This window comes from Rhineura floridana, chromosome 9 (assembly GCF_030035675.1).
Source record: "Rhineura floridana isolate rRhiFlo1 chromosome 9, rRhiFlo1.hap2, whole genome shotgun sequence".
Classification (NCBI taxonomy): Eukaryota; Metazoa; Chordata; class Lepidosauria; order Squamata; family Rhineuridae; genus Rhineura; species Rhineura floridana.
Genome location: NC_084488.1, coordinates 35,949,700 through 35,967,227, shown reverse-complemented (window position 1 = coordinate 35,967,227; position 17,528 = coordinate 35,949,700). Strand labels below are relative to the sequence as shown.

General features: G+C 38.9%; 1 protein-coding gene across 7 annotated transcripts in view; it reads right to left on the bottom strand.

Moving 5' to 3' along the window:
- SLC7A2 (solute carrier family 7 member 2) overlaps positions 1 to 17,528 on the bottom strand; it is a 78,456-nt gene that overhangs the window by 33,469 nt on the left and 27,459 nt on the right. For 2 of the 7 annotated variants that reach the window (XM_061584860.1, XM_061584867.1), the window contains exons 2-6: positions 9,276 to 9,363; positions 7,745 to 7,915; positions 5,014 to 5,404; positions 2,561 to 2,716; positions 723 to 888 (exon numbers count right to left, since the gene is read on the bottom strand). In XM_061584860.1, coding sequence (XP_061440844.1) covers positions 723 to 888; positions 2,561 to 2,716; positions 5,014 to 5,389 — 698 coding nt within the window. In that variant the 5' untranslated portion in view covers positions 5,390 to 5,404; positions 7,745 to 7,915; positions 9,276 to 9,363. Of the gene's footprint in view, positions 1 to 722; positions 889 to 2,560; positions 2,717 to 5,013; positions 5,405 to 7,744; positions 7,916 to 9,275; positions 9,364 to 14,509; positions 14,860 to 17,528 lie in introns of those variants that run through there. The other 5 variants (XM_061584863.1, XM_061584866.1, XM_061584862.1 and 2 more) reach the window with 4 other exon arrangements.

Here is a 17,528-nt window from a genome sequence, read left to right as displayed (position 1 = left end):
ATGCTTCCCATATGTAGCACAGACAAAGTTCAGCATGGGAAACACTGCAGAGGTCAAATGCCCAATGTACACTGAACCTGTAGGTTTGGGCTAAAGCTAAACATCAAGAAAGTCAAATTCACTTTCAGCTATTTCCCCCTATTATAGGGATTTTGCAGCACTGTGACAAGTTTTTCCACACATAACCGTGATGTTTAGCAGCATTCACTGCATGAAAAGTGAACTGCCTGTGATGGCCACACTGAGCTGGTTCAGATAATCACATGGGCTTATTAAGCTGAGAAACACACAGCCCCTTTGCCTGTTTGCTTCTCCTTTTGCCACAATCAGTGAGTAAACCTGGAACCTGTAATTAACCAAAGTTTTCTTTTTCATCCAAACCAGAAAAGTATGGTTTCCAGCTTTGGCACAAGCCAGGATATTAAACAACTTTACAATTTAATGTCTTACCAAAGTGTCATTGAATATTAAGGATTGTCCTCCCACATCTAGCCAACCCTCCCCCAATATATTCTATTAAAATACTGTGGCCTTCTTATTAAATACTTTCTTCATCCTCAGTTGGCTATGCAGCTGTTAGTTGTACATCAAATCTAAAATGTTACATTTATTTTATTTTAATACAGACAAATCCCATTACCTAGTTCATAGACTATTATGCTCCAGAGTCTCCATTCTAAGGTGAGACAAAGAGCTAAAGCAAACAAAAAAGCCCATATTACTGTATGTATACTGTGTAGTTTATAAGAAATTCTTCAGTTTTCTTCCAGTTCTTCATATCGCCTTTCACAAAACCAGAAGTCATAACGAAGAGAAGGACCAAGATGTTAACAGCAGTGAAGATTTTATTCACCCATGCGGATTCTTTTACTCCAAATGATAACAGGCCTATAAAACAAGGTTTTATTTTTAAATGAGTAATATCATAGAATCATAGAGTTGGAAGGGCCTTGTAGGCCATCGAGTCCAACCCCCTGCTCACAGCAGGAAATCCACAGCTAGAGCATCTCCCGCAGATAGCTGTCCAGCCTCTGCTTGAAGACATCCAGCAAAGGGGATCCCACCACCTCCCTAGGCAGTCGGTTCCATTGCCGAACTGCCCTTACTGTCAAGAAGTTCCTTCTAATGTCCAATCTACGCTTCTGCAACTTAAAACCATTAGACCTAGTCCTACCCTCTGGGGCAGCAGTGAACAAATCTGTACCCTCCTCTACGTGACAGCCCTTCAGGTACTTAAAGAGTGTAATCATGTGGCCCCTCAGCCTTCTCTTCACCAGACTGAACATGCCAAGTTCCTTCAACCTTTCCTCATAAGACTTGTTCTCCATACCGGCTATCATCCTTGTCACCCTCTTCTGAACCCGCTCTAACTTGTCTATATCTTTCTTAAAATGAGGCGCCCAGAACTGAACGCAGTATTCTAGATGAGGCCTGACTAATGCAGAATATAGTGGGACTATTACTTCCCTCAACCTGGAAACTATAGCTCTGTTTATGCATCCCAAAACCACGTTTGCCTTTTTTGCCGCAGCATCACACTGCTGGGTCATGTTCAACTTGCGATCCACTACAATTCCAAGGTCCAATTAGTGTATACATGTTAGGATTTCTAAATTATGCTTATTACCACATTACAATATCACAAAGGTTGATTCACACACTCACCAAGCTGGAAATTCTGTACACATAAATAGGGTTTAAGTCTATGCATAAATCCACCACCATGGCATGCACAATACAATTCTGCATTGGTTTTTATGATCTTCCAGCTGGCTTTTGAAGTAGGAGGATTATTGGAATTGTACATACATATGAATGCATGCATGTAAATACCACCTGTGTCAGACATTACGTACATGGAACAAGCAACATGGGTTTCTGACCTAGCGCACATGTGAGATTACTGGAATAGTAAATATGTGAACCCACCCTAGCTTAACAAAAAAGGCAATAGTCCAAAGCCCACAAGTATCACTCTAACATTAAATATGCTCTGTTTCAGTGAGAAAAAAAGCAATGGAAATATAAATGATATTAAGAACAAAGTTATCTAACTAACCTAGCTAATTTTGACTGGACCAGATTAATCCAAGTGTATTAATGAATATTTTAAAAATAAACATTTCTTCTAAAATTGGCTGCACTGGATTAGTATTTTTATCATAATTTTCTCAAGACTATATCCTTGTACAAGCCATATCCAGTATATACACAAATATTCTCATAATTAGTTGAAGAAACTATAATCTAGAATTGCAAGGATATGCATATGTGATCTCCACTGGAAACTAGGATATCTTAACTTGGGGTCTGACAATATTGTTTTGAAAGATCACTTAAAATAATGTTAGAAAGGAAACAAAGTGATAGAAAAAACAGTGCAGTCACAATATAAAAACCAGAAACAGGTTTTTTTGGCCCAGTAAAGTTTAGTAAAATTCTTAAACTTGTAGACATGCCACATCTGAGGTAAAGAACCATACACTGTCATGAGTGTGGAATTTTCTCCTTAACAAAATTATGCTGAAGATAATAAAAATAAATGTTAGCAATATTTTACCTGCTAGTAGCAATATAAGACAGACTGCAAAAAAATCTGGATATTCTGCTAAACCAGAATAATTCATTCTGAAGTAGGTTCTGAAAAAGTAACCAATTTGTTTCCCAAGGAGTTCATCGAAGGTGCCACTCCATGCTCTTGCTACACTTGATGTACCTTAATGAAATGGGAGGGGGGAGGAGACAAAACAAATTCAGATCACAATGGTATCATTAGAATGTTAAAATAATAAACCTACATGTATTCACAAGGCATTATTATATATTTTAATTTTGTAATACCTCGCATTGTTGCTGAGACCTAAACAATCACAGTTTAAAAACTACAGCTACACAGACCCTTGATTATTTTGCTCTTTTTTTAGTCTGGAAGTGATTTTATATTATGCAGCAGCCCTGTGCCACTTTCTAATACAGTACTGGGGATTGATTTCTATTTTGGAACTTTCAGGGAACAATAAACCCCATTTAGGCAACTTTTGTTGGTTGTTATTTTAGATGAGTCACATCAAATAATGTTTTTTGGAAAAGACACATAAGAAGTCAGAGGGATATTTTCAGCTTCCTACCATGAGAATTTCCTCATTTCTAACTTGGCTTTGACAAAGCAATGAAACAAGTCATAATCTAGATATCTTGTCAATAATTCTACAACACATGCTTATTAGATTCAGTTTCACATAGAAATTTGTTTTTGGCTACAACGTGAGTCCATTTATATGTTATGAGTCTACTTCACATGTGTTTTTATCTCCTATTGTTGTTAATACATTGTAATTTCCATCAATTACATTTATTACCTCTTATACTGTTTATGGAACTTTGTGCGTTTTTTGTTATGCTCTCCATTCGTATACACAAACATGCTTCACGCTCACTTTCCTCGCAACCCCTCCAGACAAATCTATCTCATCCTCAAAATATCTAAGCGTATTGATGGTAAAAGTTCAGTTTGAGATGCTACGACAACACTGTAGCAATTGACAGTACGACGAGTTAATTTATTTAATATTTCCAGCAATCAAATGAGTGGAAGTTTGAAGTGCTTTCCATGCAGAGCATCCCAAAGGATACAGCCATGTGGAGGAAGCAATGCCTAACCCATCATGTTTCCAGGTCCAGCACAGTGGCTGAAAAATGGGTCTCTGAATTTCCCTAGTTCCAGCTCCAGATTCCCAGCAGTTATTCACATGAGCACAGTTCTTCCATACAGATTTGTTCCCAGGACCACACTGATTGCTCTGTGTGGTGAAAATTTCAAGAATATGAATGGGCTTCAAGTGTTATCACAATTTTAGAACCTCTTTCGACTATGTCTTCAAATGTAAGATAAAACACAATTTATTTTATTTATTAAATTTGTTAGTTGCTTTTCTACATAAATATGGTCACTCAAAGCAACTTACAGTTAATACAAAATTAAAATTAAAAAGCAAAAGATTTAAAAATACATAAAAAGTTAAAAATGAAACAGTACATAAGCGGTGGAGCAGCGCTTCTTAGGAAGACTACATAACAGAAGCCCTCCAAAAGTCTTCCAAAGTTAAGAACCAAATGCCTGAAAGACAACGCACAAACAGCCTATTATTACACGACAGTCAAAGACTTAAGATACAGAATAATTCCTCTAACATGTATTCACTATTATCAGCAAAACTGATATATTTGCAAAAATATCTTTACCACCAACATTAAGAAAAAATGTTAGATGTTATGCTGGATATTTGCCAGAGCATCAAAGGCTTAATTCTCTTTGCCAAGAGAGAAATGTCATCATAAGTAATCTAGGGCTTCAGTTTTATGTTGTTCTCAGAGAGTATAGCTTTATCAGTAGAATCTACAGGTGTCCTGTGCACAAGTACGGTGTAGTAGTCAGAGTGCTGTATTGGGACCTGGGAAATCAAATCCCCATCTAGCCATGAAATTCACAGGATGACCTTGGACTAGTAACTGTGTCTCAACCCAACTTACCTCACAAGGTCATTGTGAGAATAAACCTTGAGCTCATTCATGCCTGAAAAGTCAAATCATCATGTGGTATATTTTAATCATTCCTATGCATCAAGAGAATAACTCGTATACCTATTCAGGTTGTTCAGTTAATTTGGTTTCCATAGCTACTACAGGGGTTCAAGACCATATTCTTTCACTTGAAAAACTTTTTACCTAGCCCTACTGAGAGGAAGGGCACGATATAAATGTAATAAATAATAATATGACATTCATCTCTCATCATTTCAATATATCGCAAGTCTATCCCCCTCTCATATTGCTGACAGCTGGATATTGTCCAATTATGTTGCTGCCAAAAGCCACTAAAAGGTCAGGCACATTTAGAGCATGTCCAAAAGAGTGTTCTCTCTCTCTCTCTTTCATGTGCGTACATGCATAAGATAAAGCCAGGTAGGCTGTTATTGGCATTTTCCCAAGAGCCCCAAGGTCTTCCAAACTCACCTATAACATAGGACAAAATGAGATTCCAGCCAGTGATAAAAGCCCAGAGTTCGCCAACAGTTACGTAAGTATATAAATAGGCAGAGCCAGTCTTTGGAACACGAGCACCAAATTCTGCATAACAAAGTCCTGCCATCACAGAAGCTAAGGCTGCTATGAGAAAAGAAACAACAATACTAGGTCCAGAATCTGCTTTTGCAACTTCTCCAGCAAGGACATAAACACCAGCACCAAGGGTGCTTCCTACTCCTAGGGCAATAAGGTCCATGGTGGATAAACAGCGGCATAATTTGGAATCTTCAAGACTGTCCAGAGTGACAATTTTTCTTCGCAAAAGGCACCGAACAAATGAGAAGGCTGGTCCGCAGGTTATCATTCTGGAAGAAGCAGCCTGGAAAAAGAGAGAGATTACTGAGTTAATAGTTTACAACAGGTCTACTCAAAGTAGGTCTTGTTTGGCTACCACCCAGAATGTATAGTTAATGGAAATTATACAGTTTCATCCAGCAGACAAAGCTGCATACCACAGCAATTTTCACTGATACATGTGACACTGCAGTGGGGAGTCATTGATTATAGCATTCCATGCATTTGGTGAGAAGTGCTGCTAAATATATGTCCCCTGGGGAAGGATTCATTTCAAAACACACTGGCCGCAGAATAAACTTGTTTCTTGGAGTTGTTTCTTTTTTTTGCCTATCATTGACGGGCTTTTAAATGGTAAACTTTTGAATCCCCTGAATTTTAGATTAGTAATACTGTCTTGGTCTCCATGCTATTTTACTCTCTGCTGCTGTTGATTAAAAAAAAACACCTCAATTTTAAACCTGGTGTTTGATTACTCTTTTTATTCTGTTGTTTCTATTATATTTTTAACATGTTATTGTTTGAAAGCTACCCAAAGAATATGGTTACAGGCATGTAAGGGCTGTCAATAAATAAAATAAAATAGTTTTTTAAAACAAACTGCAAATGTTACAAAGCATTATAAACTGAAATTTAACAAGTACATACAATTGAACATGTTTGATTATTTTAAAACAAGTTGCTATTACATATATCTATATGATATTCTGCAAATTTTGTTCAACACATTCATATACTATTACTAAATAACTTAAAATCCAGTTTGTTACCTCTTTGATAAACTATATCCCACAGAAATTAGGCTGTTTAGTAGTTATTCATTAATTGATGCACAACTATTCCTCCTCTCTTCGGACAAATTTATTGCACCATATACTTTACTGCTCCAAAGGCAACCGATCTAAATTACACAAAACTCTAACACTCCCTCACTTGTCTCTACCACATGAGAGCTCCCTCTGCTCTTGCAATAAAATTAATCTCAGCAGCCTATCCATTTCCACCCCTGCTAATACATCCTAATAAAAGTTTCTGCTGTAGCCTTCACCATCTAACCCAAAACCTTACCCTTTAACTCCAATCAGTTTTTATCCCATAATCCACATAGCCCCCACAATAATCCATAGCCCTCACAATCCGAACCTCATAGGACTGCTGTTGATTTTTGTTCTTGTCCCATGTAGAGTACCCCAAAAGCCACAATAAATATGCAGTTGTTATTTCTTGTATCTGTTACTCAGACATCTGTCCTGAACATAAAATGCATGGCAGGGATAACACATTTTGCAGCATTGGAAAAACAATACTTTTGCAAGGAAACACAATGGCTATTGCAAGTACTGTTTAGAATGAGGTTGCAGGGGTATTGCAGGTCCTTACTAGAGAAGCTAAACCAGGAGACCCCAACCTTTTTGGGCTTGGTGGCACTTTAGGAAATCTAACAAACTTTCATGGGCACCACAAAATACCAGTTACACAGAAAAAAAAACTGGCAATGTTCAGAATGTATCCCCCACAAACAGGCAAAACATCAACACACCCCTGAAACAAAACAGATAAACAAGCAGGCCACCACACCCCAAAAGAATTCCTCTAACCAAAAAGAAAAAGTCAAAAACCCTGAATTTTAAAAATATAAAATGGGGGAAATAGTGAACCTTGGCAGGCACCAAGGAGGGAGGTGGTGTCTAAGGGCATCAAGGTGTCCTCAGGTGCCACAGTGGAGACCTCAGAGGTAAGCATTCTTCTCCCTGCCTGCACCTTCTAGCCTTGCCACTCTAGAGCAGATGCCCATTAAGCTACAGGAGAAAAAACAGCTCCAGGTGCCCAATTATGTCAAAACATTTTCAAGATTGTTTGTACATTTTCATTTACGCTACACTTACTTAGCCCATCAACTACTATTGTAAAACTCTAACAGTGCAGTCCTGAACATGTTTACTAAGAAGTAAATCCCATTGAGTAGGGCCTTTTTTGATAAAACATTCAAGCTTTCCTGGTTCAGTGTCCTCCAGCAAAATTACAACATAATCCAATTAGACTATTTTACTGAATTTAAAAAAACTTTCAGCATTAAATTGTTCGCCTCCACTTTATATATTTTTATTTTCTTTGTTCTACCAAAGGAATATTTAAAATATGTTTTTAATCAACACAGAAATATTCCTTGGAAAAGCAAAGCTATCAAGAGTTTCAGACACATGGAAGAGAAAATATTTTTCTCTTTGTTGTTTTCTTTTAAGTATTCAATATAATTTATATGTTTAAATGTTATTTTCTATTAACAACACATTCAGTGAACATTTTCCAGGTCACAAACATTCTACTTCAATACAAACTTATTTTCAGCCCAAACTTTACTCACCCAACAATAAAGTTCAGATTATGGATTTCTGTATCTGCAAGGGTAGGCAGTAAATGGTTACTTAAATATCTGCCTTAAAAAGTGGAAACAGGAGGTGGTGTGAAGCTGCTTGCTCATAGGGGGTGGAGGAAAAACAGCCACAGGTGATTGGATGACACTGAACGTGCCCACCTATTTGTCAAACAAACAAAAAAAGCTTTTCTATTCACATAAGTCATTCCCATTATACACACAAAGCAAAATCACTCTGACTTCTTTCTCTATGGAAACTGGGCACATGTTAAATATATAACCACAAAGCCAGTTTAGTGATTTGGCATACTTAATAAGTGTTGGAAACTTTGATCAGTTATTTGGTTAAATCAACTAGGGCTACACATTCTAAGCTCAAAGATGCATGTATAAATGCCATTCACATCTGGCCAGTTGTGCCAGAGGAAAGGAATATGTACCCACTGAAACAAATGCTGTTCTAACAGACAACATTCACATCCAGATGCACAAAGCAGTTCCAGCTCCAGGAAGCAATATATATGCAGAAGCCTACTGTCATGTGTAGCCCTCCGTATCTGGATCAGGGCATCTATTGATGAAACTGAGATTGTCAAATTTTAATCAGTAACTACTCCCATAAGAAAAGCTGAAACTAGCTTCCAGCAGTGTGTGCCCAGACTGGGTGCAACATGTACATACATGACTGCTTTGGTCACCTACTGGGTAATATCGACAGTGAATGACAGTTATGCACAACAGTTTTTCAAGTCATTCAAACATTTGAGATGTTTCTAAAAACGTTTTAAGGCAAAAGGATTATGTTTATCTACATTATGTGCACACAATTGAGGTGCATCAAATCTTTCAAAAACATTTTCTGTTGTCCCCTCCCCCCCACTCTGCAGAAGGACCCCTTCTCCTCCCATCATTGCAGAGTATAACTAATACTGAAAAAGGGCTAGTAGACCTGCTGATGTAGTGTTGAGGCAGAAGCCACTCCTTTCATGCTTCAGAAATGAGTCTCCAAGTCTCATCTCTACCACAAACTCATTATGACGCCAAACTACATAATATGACACCCACCTTCTGGCATGTGCCCATGATATGGAACAGGGATAGAATGAGTAGGGAGGGTAAAAAGAACACTGCATTTTCCCCACTCCTTTGCCTTACTTTTCCTCAATCCATTGCTCCAGACACTTTAACCTACAGCCCACCTTTCTTCCATCATAGAATTCAAGACACTTACACAAAAGTTATCGAATGGCCTCACATCTAGGCACTGATCAGGTGCTTACCTTCCACAAAGTTGCTGCATTGTGTACAAGGGGCTTAATGGGGAAGTAGGCATGTATTATAGCATATAGTTGTACTTTTGTTCCTGTCCCATAATTTGGTAGTAGAATATTTCTCACACACAAACACCATTCCCTTCTTCCATCCCTTAATATTCCCCATGAAAGCCTGAACCATCTAATACAGTAAAATGAATTAAGAATGTTAGAAAAGAACACCTCCCTATGTCTTTTGAACTCACCAGTTGCATATCACGCAAGGATATCTCACTCTTCATAATCACTTGTATTGAAGCTGTGTTCCTGTATTTGTGTTATTGGTTAGTCGACCTTAAGAAAGAAGTAATGCCACAGCAGTCAAGGAATAATCATAAGTGGAAAGAAAGGAGAAAGAGAGTGTAGGGATGGGCAAGAAATTTGATTCAGTTCGCAATTCAATTTATCAAATCTGCACTTTATGAAATGAGAACCGAAATACAGCCACCCTTCAAAATTCACACTTACTCAAATTTTGCAATGCAGTTCACCAACCAATGTTTACAAAAATGCATATGTTAGGGTAAAGTGTGCATAAAAATGAATATATGAGTGAAAATAACACAAAATGCATTATATAACAAGAAATTGCTTGCAAAAATGAGTACATTAATCAAAACTGCATACAAAAATGTGTTTATTGGGAGAAATTCACATTAAAATGCTGGAGAATTTTCATGAGGATTTTTTAAAAAAAACACAACACAAATTGCTGCAAAATGTGGAGAAGTGAATTTAAGATTGGAAAAGAGAATTGAAATTGACAGAATTTTCCATCCCAGAGGGGGGGGGAATTCTAACTCATGGGCACTCTCCTAACTCACAGCACAATACTATACATGTGTTCTCAGAAATAAGTCCCACTGAGTTCAATGCAGGTTACTCCCAGGGAAGTGGGCAGCAGGGGTGTAGTCATCCAGGGTCTTAGGGGGTGTGTCTTAGACCCTTTACTTTTTTGGGAGCAGGATCTCAATGCTTCCAGCATTCTACGGGCTCTCAACCCAACAGCAAAAAATAAATCAATAAATTGGGGAAGTAGCTGTGATTATTATGAAGGGACCCTGCACTTCTGAATTTGTCACTACACTACTAGTAGGCAGAGGACTGCAGACTCAGGAAGCCAACTTTATACATTGATTTCCCACCAACAGCAGTGATAACTGAAGTTTACCCGAGCAATGATCTCTTAACTGTGTGTTAGCTTTTAAGCAGTACAAAGCAAACAGTCAGTGTGGTGCCTAAAGATATTGCATGACAGCAGCTGACAAGGCAATCCAACCACTGCACACAAACCATGAGTGTGTAGTGCTGCAAAGTTAGTTTGCCCTATGAGGAACAAAAGGTATACATGTAGTTTTTCCCCTCCATCAAGAGTAAGTGCCTGAATAATAATTTACAAAAACAACCATTTTATTCCAGCATGCTTTTAGTTAAATACTACATCTTCTATAATGTTTTAACTCCTGCAGTTTTAACAAATTTACCATTGTGTTTTAGACCACATCCATAAATGGCTAAAAATGTTAGCCACAGCAAGACTGCAAGCTGCTTGAAGAGCAACAGTTGAAGCATTGTGGGAAGACAGACAGCAAGACCTCAGAAATTGTTTGTTTTTCACGTTTACACCCCACCCTGCCTCCAAGGAGCTCAAAGCAACTTATATACAAGAGGTAGGTTAGGCTGCAAGGAGAAACTTAGTCATGCAGCAAATATGGTGCAAACAGGTATCCGAACCCACTTTGCCCTCGTCCAAGCCCAACATTCTCATCACTATATGATGCTGGCTATCAGAATAGGTACACAAGACTACATTGCTCAGTTCCCATGTTAGGCTGAAGCCTGTTACAATACTGGATAGTTATGTAACTGCAGCTGAACACATGCCAAAGTCTCTTGGAAGCTTTTAAAGTCAATTATTTCCATATTGGCTTAAAGAAGAAAAAGCCCTCTCCTATGTTCAGTGAATTGCAGCAGAACCCACACAAACCACAATGGTTTAAACCACTAAATGGCACACAGTTTAAAAATTAGTTAAGTCAGAAGAAAACCTCCACCACCCCCAAAACTTGCCAGTTTACTTCATGTTGAAGTGCCACAAAGCCAGTAAATTGGAAGCTAAGACAGATGCCTTAACATATGTGCTTTGTGATCAGCAAATGTGTTCTTCAATGTCACAAAATCATGCTTGTTTACAACTTATTCTCCATGCACCTACATTTTTCTTTAGTCTTTCAGGCCCAAATTCAGATGTAGAGGATGAAGCACGTTGGACTAGCAAAGATACCCTACATTGCCTTGGTCCAGCATTGCCTAGAAGCCAGGGCCAACAACTGACAAAAGGTATACTGCCCTCAAGGTAGTGCTGAACAACATGATGTGTGTGCACACACACACACATGTATGCCTTGTGCATGGGATTTTGTGGCTGTGTGATGTTCTGCATGGTTGCAGAGTGTTTGGCATAGACTGTGTAGGAGAGATTCAGTGTAGTATTTCAGTGTGATGTGGGGATGTTTCAGTAGGGAGAGTGTATGCATAGTGATAGGGTGTGGTCCCCCATGACAATTTTTCAGTGTGCCGGCAGATCCAAAAATGTTAGTGATCCCTTGTCTAACCACTGCACGACACTGTCATAATCCATAACTAAAAGAACAGGCATTGCACATAGCATCCACAAGGGGCTCCATCTCCAAACACTGAAGTACTGGAAAAACTGCTTCAAAACTCATTCTAGTCATGCCCTGCTTTATTTTGCCAGTAGTTGCTGCCATAAACTTTCATGGTGCAGGAAAACCTTACCTTTTGAGCTACTGCTCATAACTTCACCAAATCAATGAAAATGTATGCTCCTTGACAAGCCTGAATAAACTACTGAATCAATAGTTTTCACCAAAATCAGAAAGAAATATGTGATATGACCTGGATAGAAACTGCAGTGCAAAGGATCAGTGTTAAATTTTCAGCACTTTTTAACTTGTACCTGAGGCATTTTTTAACTGAATCTTTATAGCTCAGGGAAACCATGCTGCTCAAGAGTCAGCTGGAAAAAGAAGCCTTTTATACACCTTTCTTCCCAGAAATATCCAATCGTAAGCCTGGGTAAAGTGTGTGCAATCAGTTGAGAAAGGTTTTAACTGAAAAGGCTGCAGTGGTTCACTACATAGGGCACACTGCAGCAGCTCCTGACAGGTGTGGAGTCTGTGGATTTCATCAACTTCTACTATCCCAAATTTGAGGATTCAAAACTGAAGAACCACCTTACTTGGTTTCTTGATTTATATTCAATCATGTATTCACTTCTGGAAATCTGTATTCCTTATGCCTTTCAAATTGGCTTACTGAAACAAGGACAGAGCATGAGAAAGTACCAATATCTAATTTTGAAAAGTGAACCAATTCCAGCGTACAAAGTATGCTGCACTTTGGTTATTACATGACTGCTACATAAATGAAGCCCTTCTACACAGTCTCTGAACCAAGAAAAATGCAATTTCCACATCATCATAAGATCTCTAAGTGCATTTCCATGAAGGTCATATGAAAATTCCAAATCCTTTCTCAGGGAACATGCTCCTGGGGTTTCCTGCCTTGCATTGCAGATATCTATACATATGCCAAACTTACAAGATTCCTCAGATCTACAGTCAATTCTGCAAAGAACCCTTCTTTCTTCCTCCCACTGCCTCTAAATTGGTACCCAGGCCAATGTAACATGCCCTACGCCAAACTACAGACCTAAACTTTAAATCTTGAATAAGTATTTTATTGAGAAGTATATTTTGCCAGACGAGCAGGATTGATCTTAGGCAAGCTGTCAGTAATCCCCTTACCTCCCAGCATCTCTGTAAACTAAACTTCCAAGTCAATTTTGTCCCCACAACTCATGGACTTCTGACATTAATCCCAATTTTAGGGCTACCAATTAACTATAAGAACCTGATCCCATCCACAAAAGCCTTATCACATTGGGTAAAAACTCTAAAGTATGTTTTTCATCCATGGTTTCAGACATTCTCCTACTGAACCACACACCTTTCCACCTCTACTTTTCTATTCCTAGCAATTTCCCTGATTCCATGGACTTTTCTTGTTGTAGCTTTTTACACTCATAGCTACTGTTAGGATCCTAGACAAACAAAGCTTCTCGATTCTCAGCTACTGGTTGCAATGCTTACCAGTCTAATCTCATATAATCATCTTCCTCATGATCCTCTTAACCTAGTCCTGGCTTGTTTTAAGAAAGAACTCCATGCTGATAGGATTATTTGAAGGTCTTTCATTTGCTGTTGGGATGCTTTCATTTCTTCCATTGATTCAATTCAAGAGAGCTATAATTTGCTCCATCTGGCTCACTCATCAGCTCAAGAGTTGGACAGAAACAAATATGTCACTTTTAAAACTAGGCTTAGATATTCCTCTCTTTCCTATATAGTGAGAGGTTGAGGGAAATGTGGAAATGGTTAGCTTCCTTTGCATGACAGCACACTGGAAATTTATGTTTTTGTAGGTGGAACTCTCCAGAGATTACTAGACTATAACTCCCATCAACTCATCCCTGGTCATTAGTCGTGGTGTTAGGAAGTTAGGAACATAAGTCAGCTTAGTACTGTTTCCACTGATCGACAGAGGATCTCCAGGTTTCAGATAAGGGACTTCCCCAGTCCTAACTGGAGATGCCAGGAATTGAACCTGGGGCCTTCTGTACACAAAGTGGTTGCCCTGCCACTAAGCTATGAACCTCCCCCAGTTGGAGTGGAACAACACCTGCAGGGCACCAGGTTTCCACCCCTGCTTTAAGCAATGGTGACAGACTCAAAGCCACCCAAACTGATAACACCATGGATCTAAATTCTGCTCTCATGTTGAGCAGCAATGTATACTGCAAAGTTTAAAAGCACTCTTTTGTGTTTCAAGCTACAATGCATTCAGATCAATGTATGAAAAGTAACTATGTCAAACATGGAGGCATTTTCTGCACAAAATCTTACTATCACAAACACAGACAAGAAGCTTAAAATGTCAATTTATAATACAATTTTGTTAGACAACAACTTTATAACATTCTTTATCAGAGGAAACACCCAAATGTAACATACCATAAACATATGCAAGCTAAAGAATACTAAAAGGGAGTGCAGGTCTGACTGGTATAGGCAAGTTATTGACTAAGAAGAGGTAGATTGTGTTCTTAATGTAATACAGACATGCTTTGGTCGATATTCTGAAAAAGAAATCAACACCTGCAAAGAAATAGCTGATCATGACAGGATATAAACAGAACTGCCAACTGAACAATCAGTGCAAATAAGCCAAATAAAACAGTATAAGTTTTTCCTTTATTTTAAAAAAATTATCCACGTCATTGGCTGATGTTCCATCTTCACTAAAGTCTGCAGCATGAGGTACACAAGGTGTGATATTCCAAACAGCTACCACTTACCAATTTTCCAAAGTCGTCCTGAAGAATTCTCTTTGGTTTATACAGGAAAAGATAACGTGTAAAGTGCTGCTTAGTGCTATGCTAGATTTCCAAAAATAATCACAACAGCATACTTATCTCAGTTGATAAGTAGAGGTACCGTTAAATTACAGAGAAGCTCACAAAATATTTCACTGAGAGGTAACTTCAAGCCTACAAAAAGGTCGGATTAATCCATTCCATAGACAGAGGATCCTGGGAGCTATATAATAGCTAAGACCAGTAATTCAATCTGTCTCTAAAACTGTTACAGAGACCTACTATATATCATCCTCCAGACTCCAGATGTTCCCAAGCAAGCTGAAGCAACTACTTATAATATTGTTGGCAGTGCCGTCCTCAGCTCCACCTCACAACAGTGATTTTGTAAAGGCAGCCGGTGGGTGGAACTATCCTTTTAAAGGCATAGACGTCAAATAAACTCTTGTAGTCAACGTTCAATAAATCAGCATGCAAGCAAAAAAACAAAACAAACCCTATTAGAAGCAAAGTTTATGTCAAGGAGATAGAAGAAGGTGGGGGAAAAGTGAAATCTGAAGATAACTAGTCCTTACTCAGACCATAATGGAGAGCTGGCAGATTTAAGCAATACAAAAAAGGTAGCAAACAAATTTATCAAAACATTTTAGCCAGAGGCTAAAGGATAAAATTCCACTCTGGAGCCAGCAACAAACAAACAAACAAACAAACAAAAACAATCATCTCCCCCCCCAATGAATTGGTTTTGTCATTACCTTTGGATTATACAGCTACAAGAGCAGCTGTATACTATAGTCAGAACTTTTTTTTGCATTCCACAACGTTAAATTGAAAGTACCCCCCATGCCATTCTGAGGCTTCCTATAAGCTCATTTCAAAATAAAACCTTACAAAACTCAGAAATGCTTGCTTAACAACCCTCTCACTTTTCATGGTGATACACAAAACACTCAGAGAGGATCAAGAGTTCAAAGTGTAAAAAGAGAGCAAGAAAAACCAGACCCCTGTTGGACTTTTTCTGTCAGCGTTCTCATAATTTGTTGAAATTAATTAAAAATCAGCCATGTTCACAGAGTACCTGTAATCCTATTACTGACCTTGCCCCATACTCTGACCTTCATCTACTGCAGTTTAAAAGTTTAAAAAATGCGGTGTTAGAACAAATTAAACCAGAACTGTCACTAGAAGCTAAAATGATGAAACTGAGGTTATCATACTTTGGACACATAATAAGAACATAAGAACATAAGAAGAGCCTGCTGGATCAGGCCAGTGGCCCATCTAGTCCAGCATCCTGTTCTCACAGTGGCCAACCAGGTGCCTGGGGGAAGCCCGCAAGCAGGACCCGAGTGCAAGAACACTCTCCCCTCCTGAGGCTTCCGGCAACTGGTTTTCAGAAGCATGCTGCCTCTGACTAGGGTGGCAGAGCACAGCCATCATGGCTAGTAGCCATTGATAGCCCTGTCCTCCATGAATTTGTCTAATCTTCTTTTAAAGCCGTCCAAGCTGGTGGCCATTACTGCATCTTGTGGGAGCAAATTCCATAGTTTAACTATGCGCTGAGTAAAGAAGTACTTCCTTTTGTCTGTCCTGAATTTTCCAACATTCAGCTTCTTTGAATGTCCACGAGTTCTAGTATTATGAGAGAGGGAGAAGAACTTTTCTCTATCCACTTTCTCAATGCCATGCATAATTTTATACACTTCTATCATGTCTCCTCTGACCCGCCTTTTCTCTAAACTAAAAAGCCCCAAGTGCTGCAACCTTTCCTCGTAAGGGAGTCGCTCCATCCCCTTGATCATTCTGGTTGCCCTCTTCTGAACCTTTTCCAACTCTATAATATCCTTTTTGAGATGAGGCGACCAGAACTGTACACAGTATTCCAAATGCGGCCGCACCATAGATTTATACAATGGCATTATGATATCGGCTGTTTTATTTTCAATACCTTTCCTAATTATCGCTAGCATGGAATTTGCCTTTTTCACAGCTGCCGCACACTGGGTCGACATTTTCATCGTGCTGTCCACTACAACCCCGAGGTCTCTCTCCTGGTCGGTCACCGCCAGTTCAGACCCCATGAGCATATATGTGAAATTCAGATTTTTTGCTCCAACATGCATAATTTTACACTTGTTTATATTGAATTGCATTTGCCATTTTTCCGCCCATTCACTCAGTTTGGAGAGATCTTTTTGGAGCTCTTCGCAATCCCTTTTTGTTTTAACAACCCTGAACAATTTAGTGTCATCAGCAAACTTGGCCACTTCACTGCTCACTCCTAATTCTAGGTCATTAATGAACAAGTTGAAAAGTACAGGTCCCAATATCAATCCTTGAGGGACTCCACTTTCTACAGCCCTCCATTGGGAGAACTGTCCGTTTATTCCTACTCTTTGCTTTCTGCTTCTTAACCAATTTCTTATCCACAAGAGGACCTCTCCTCTTATTCCATGACTGCTAAGCTTCCTCAGAAGCCTTTGGTGAGGTACCTTGTCAAAAGCTTTTTGAAAGTCTAAGTACACTATGTCCACTGGATCACCTCTATCTATATGCTTGTTGACACTCTCAAAGAACTCTAATAGGTTACTGAGACAGGACTTTCCCTTGCAGAAGCCATGCTGGCTCTGCTTCAGCAAGGCTTGTTCTTCTATGTGCTTAGTTAATCTAGCTTTAATAATACTTTCTACCAGTTTTCCAGGGACAGAAGTTAAGCTAACTGGCCTGTAATTTCCAGGATCCCCTCTGGATCCCTTTTTGAAGATTGGCGTTACATTGGCCACTTTCCAGTCCTCAGGCACGGAGGAGGACCCAAGGGACAAGTTACATATTTTAGTTAGCAGATCAGCAATTTCACATTGAGTTCTTTGAGAACTCTCGGGTGGATGCCATCCGGGCCCGGTGATTTGTCAGTTTTTATATTGTCCATTAAGCTTAGAACTTCCTCTCTCGTTACCACTATTTGTCTCAGTTCCTCAGAATCCCTTCCTGCAAATGTTAG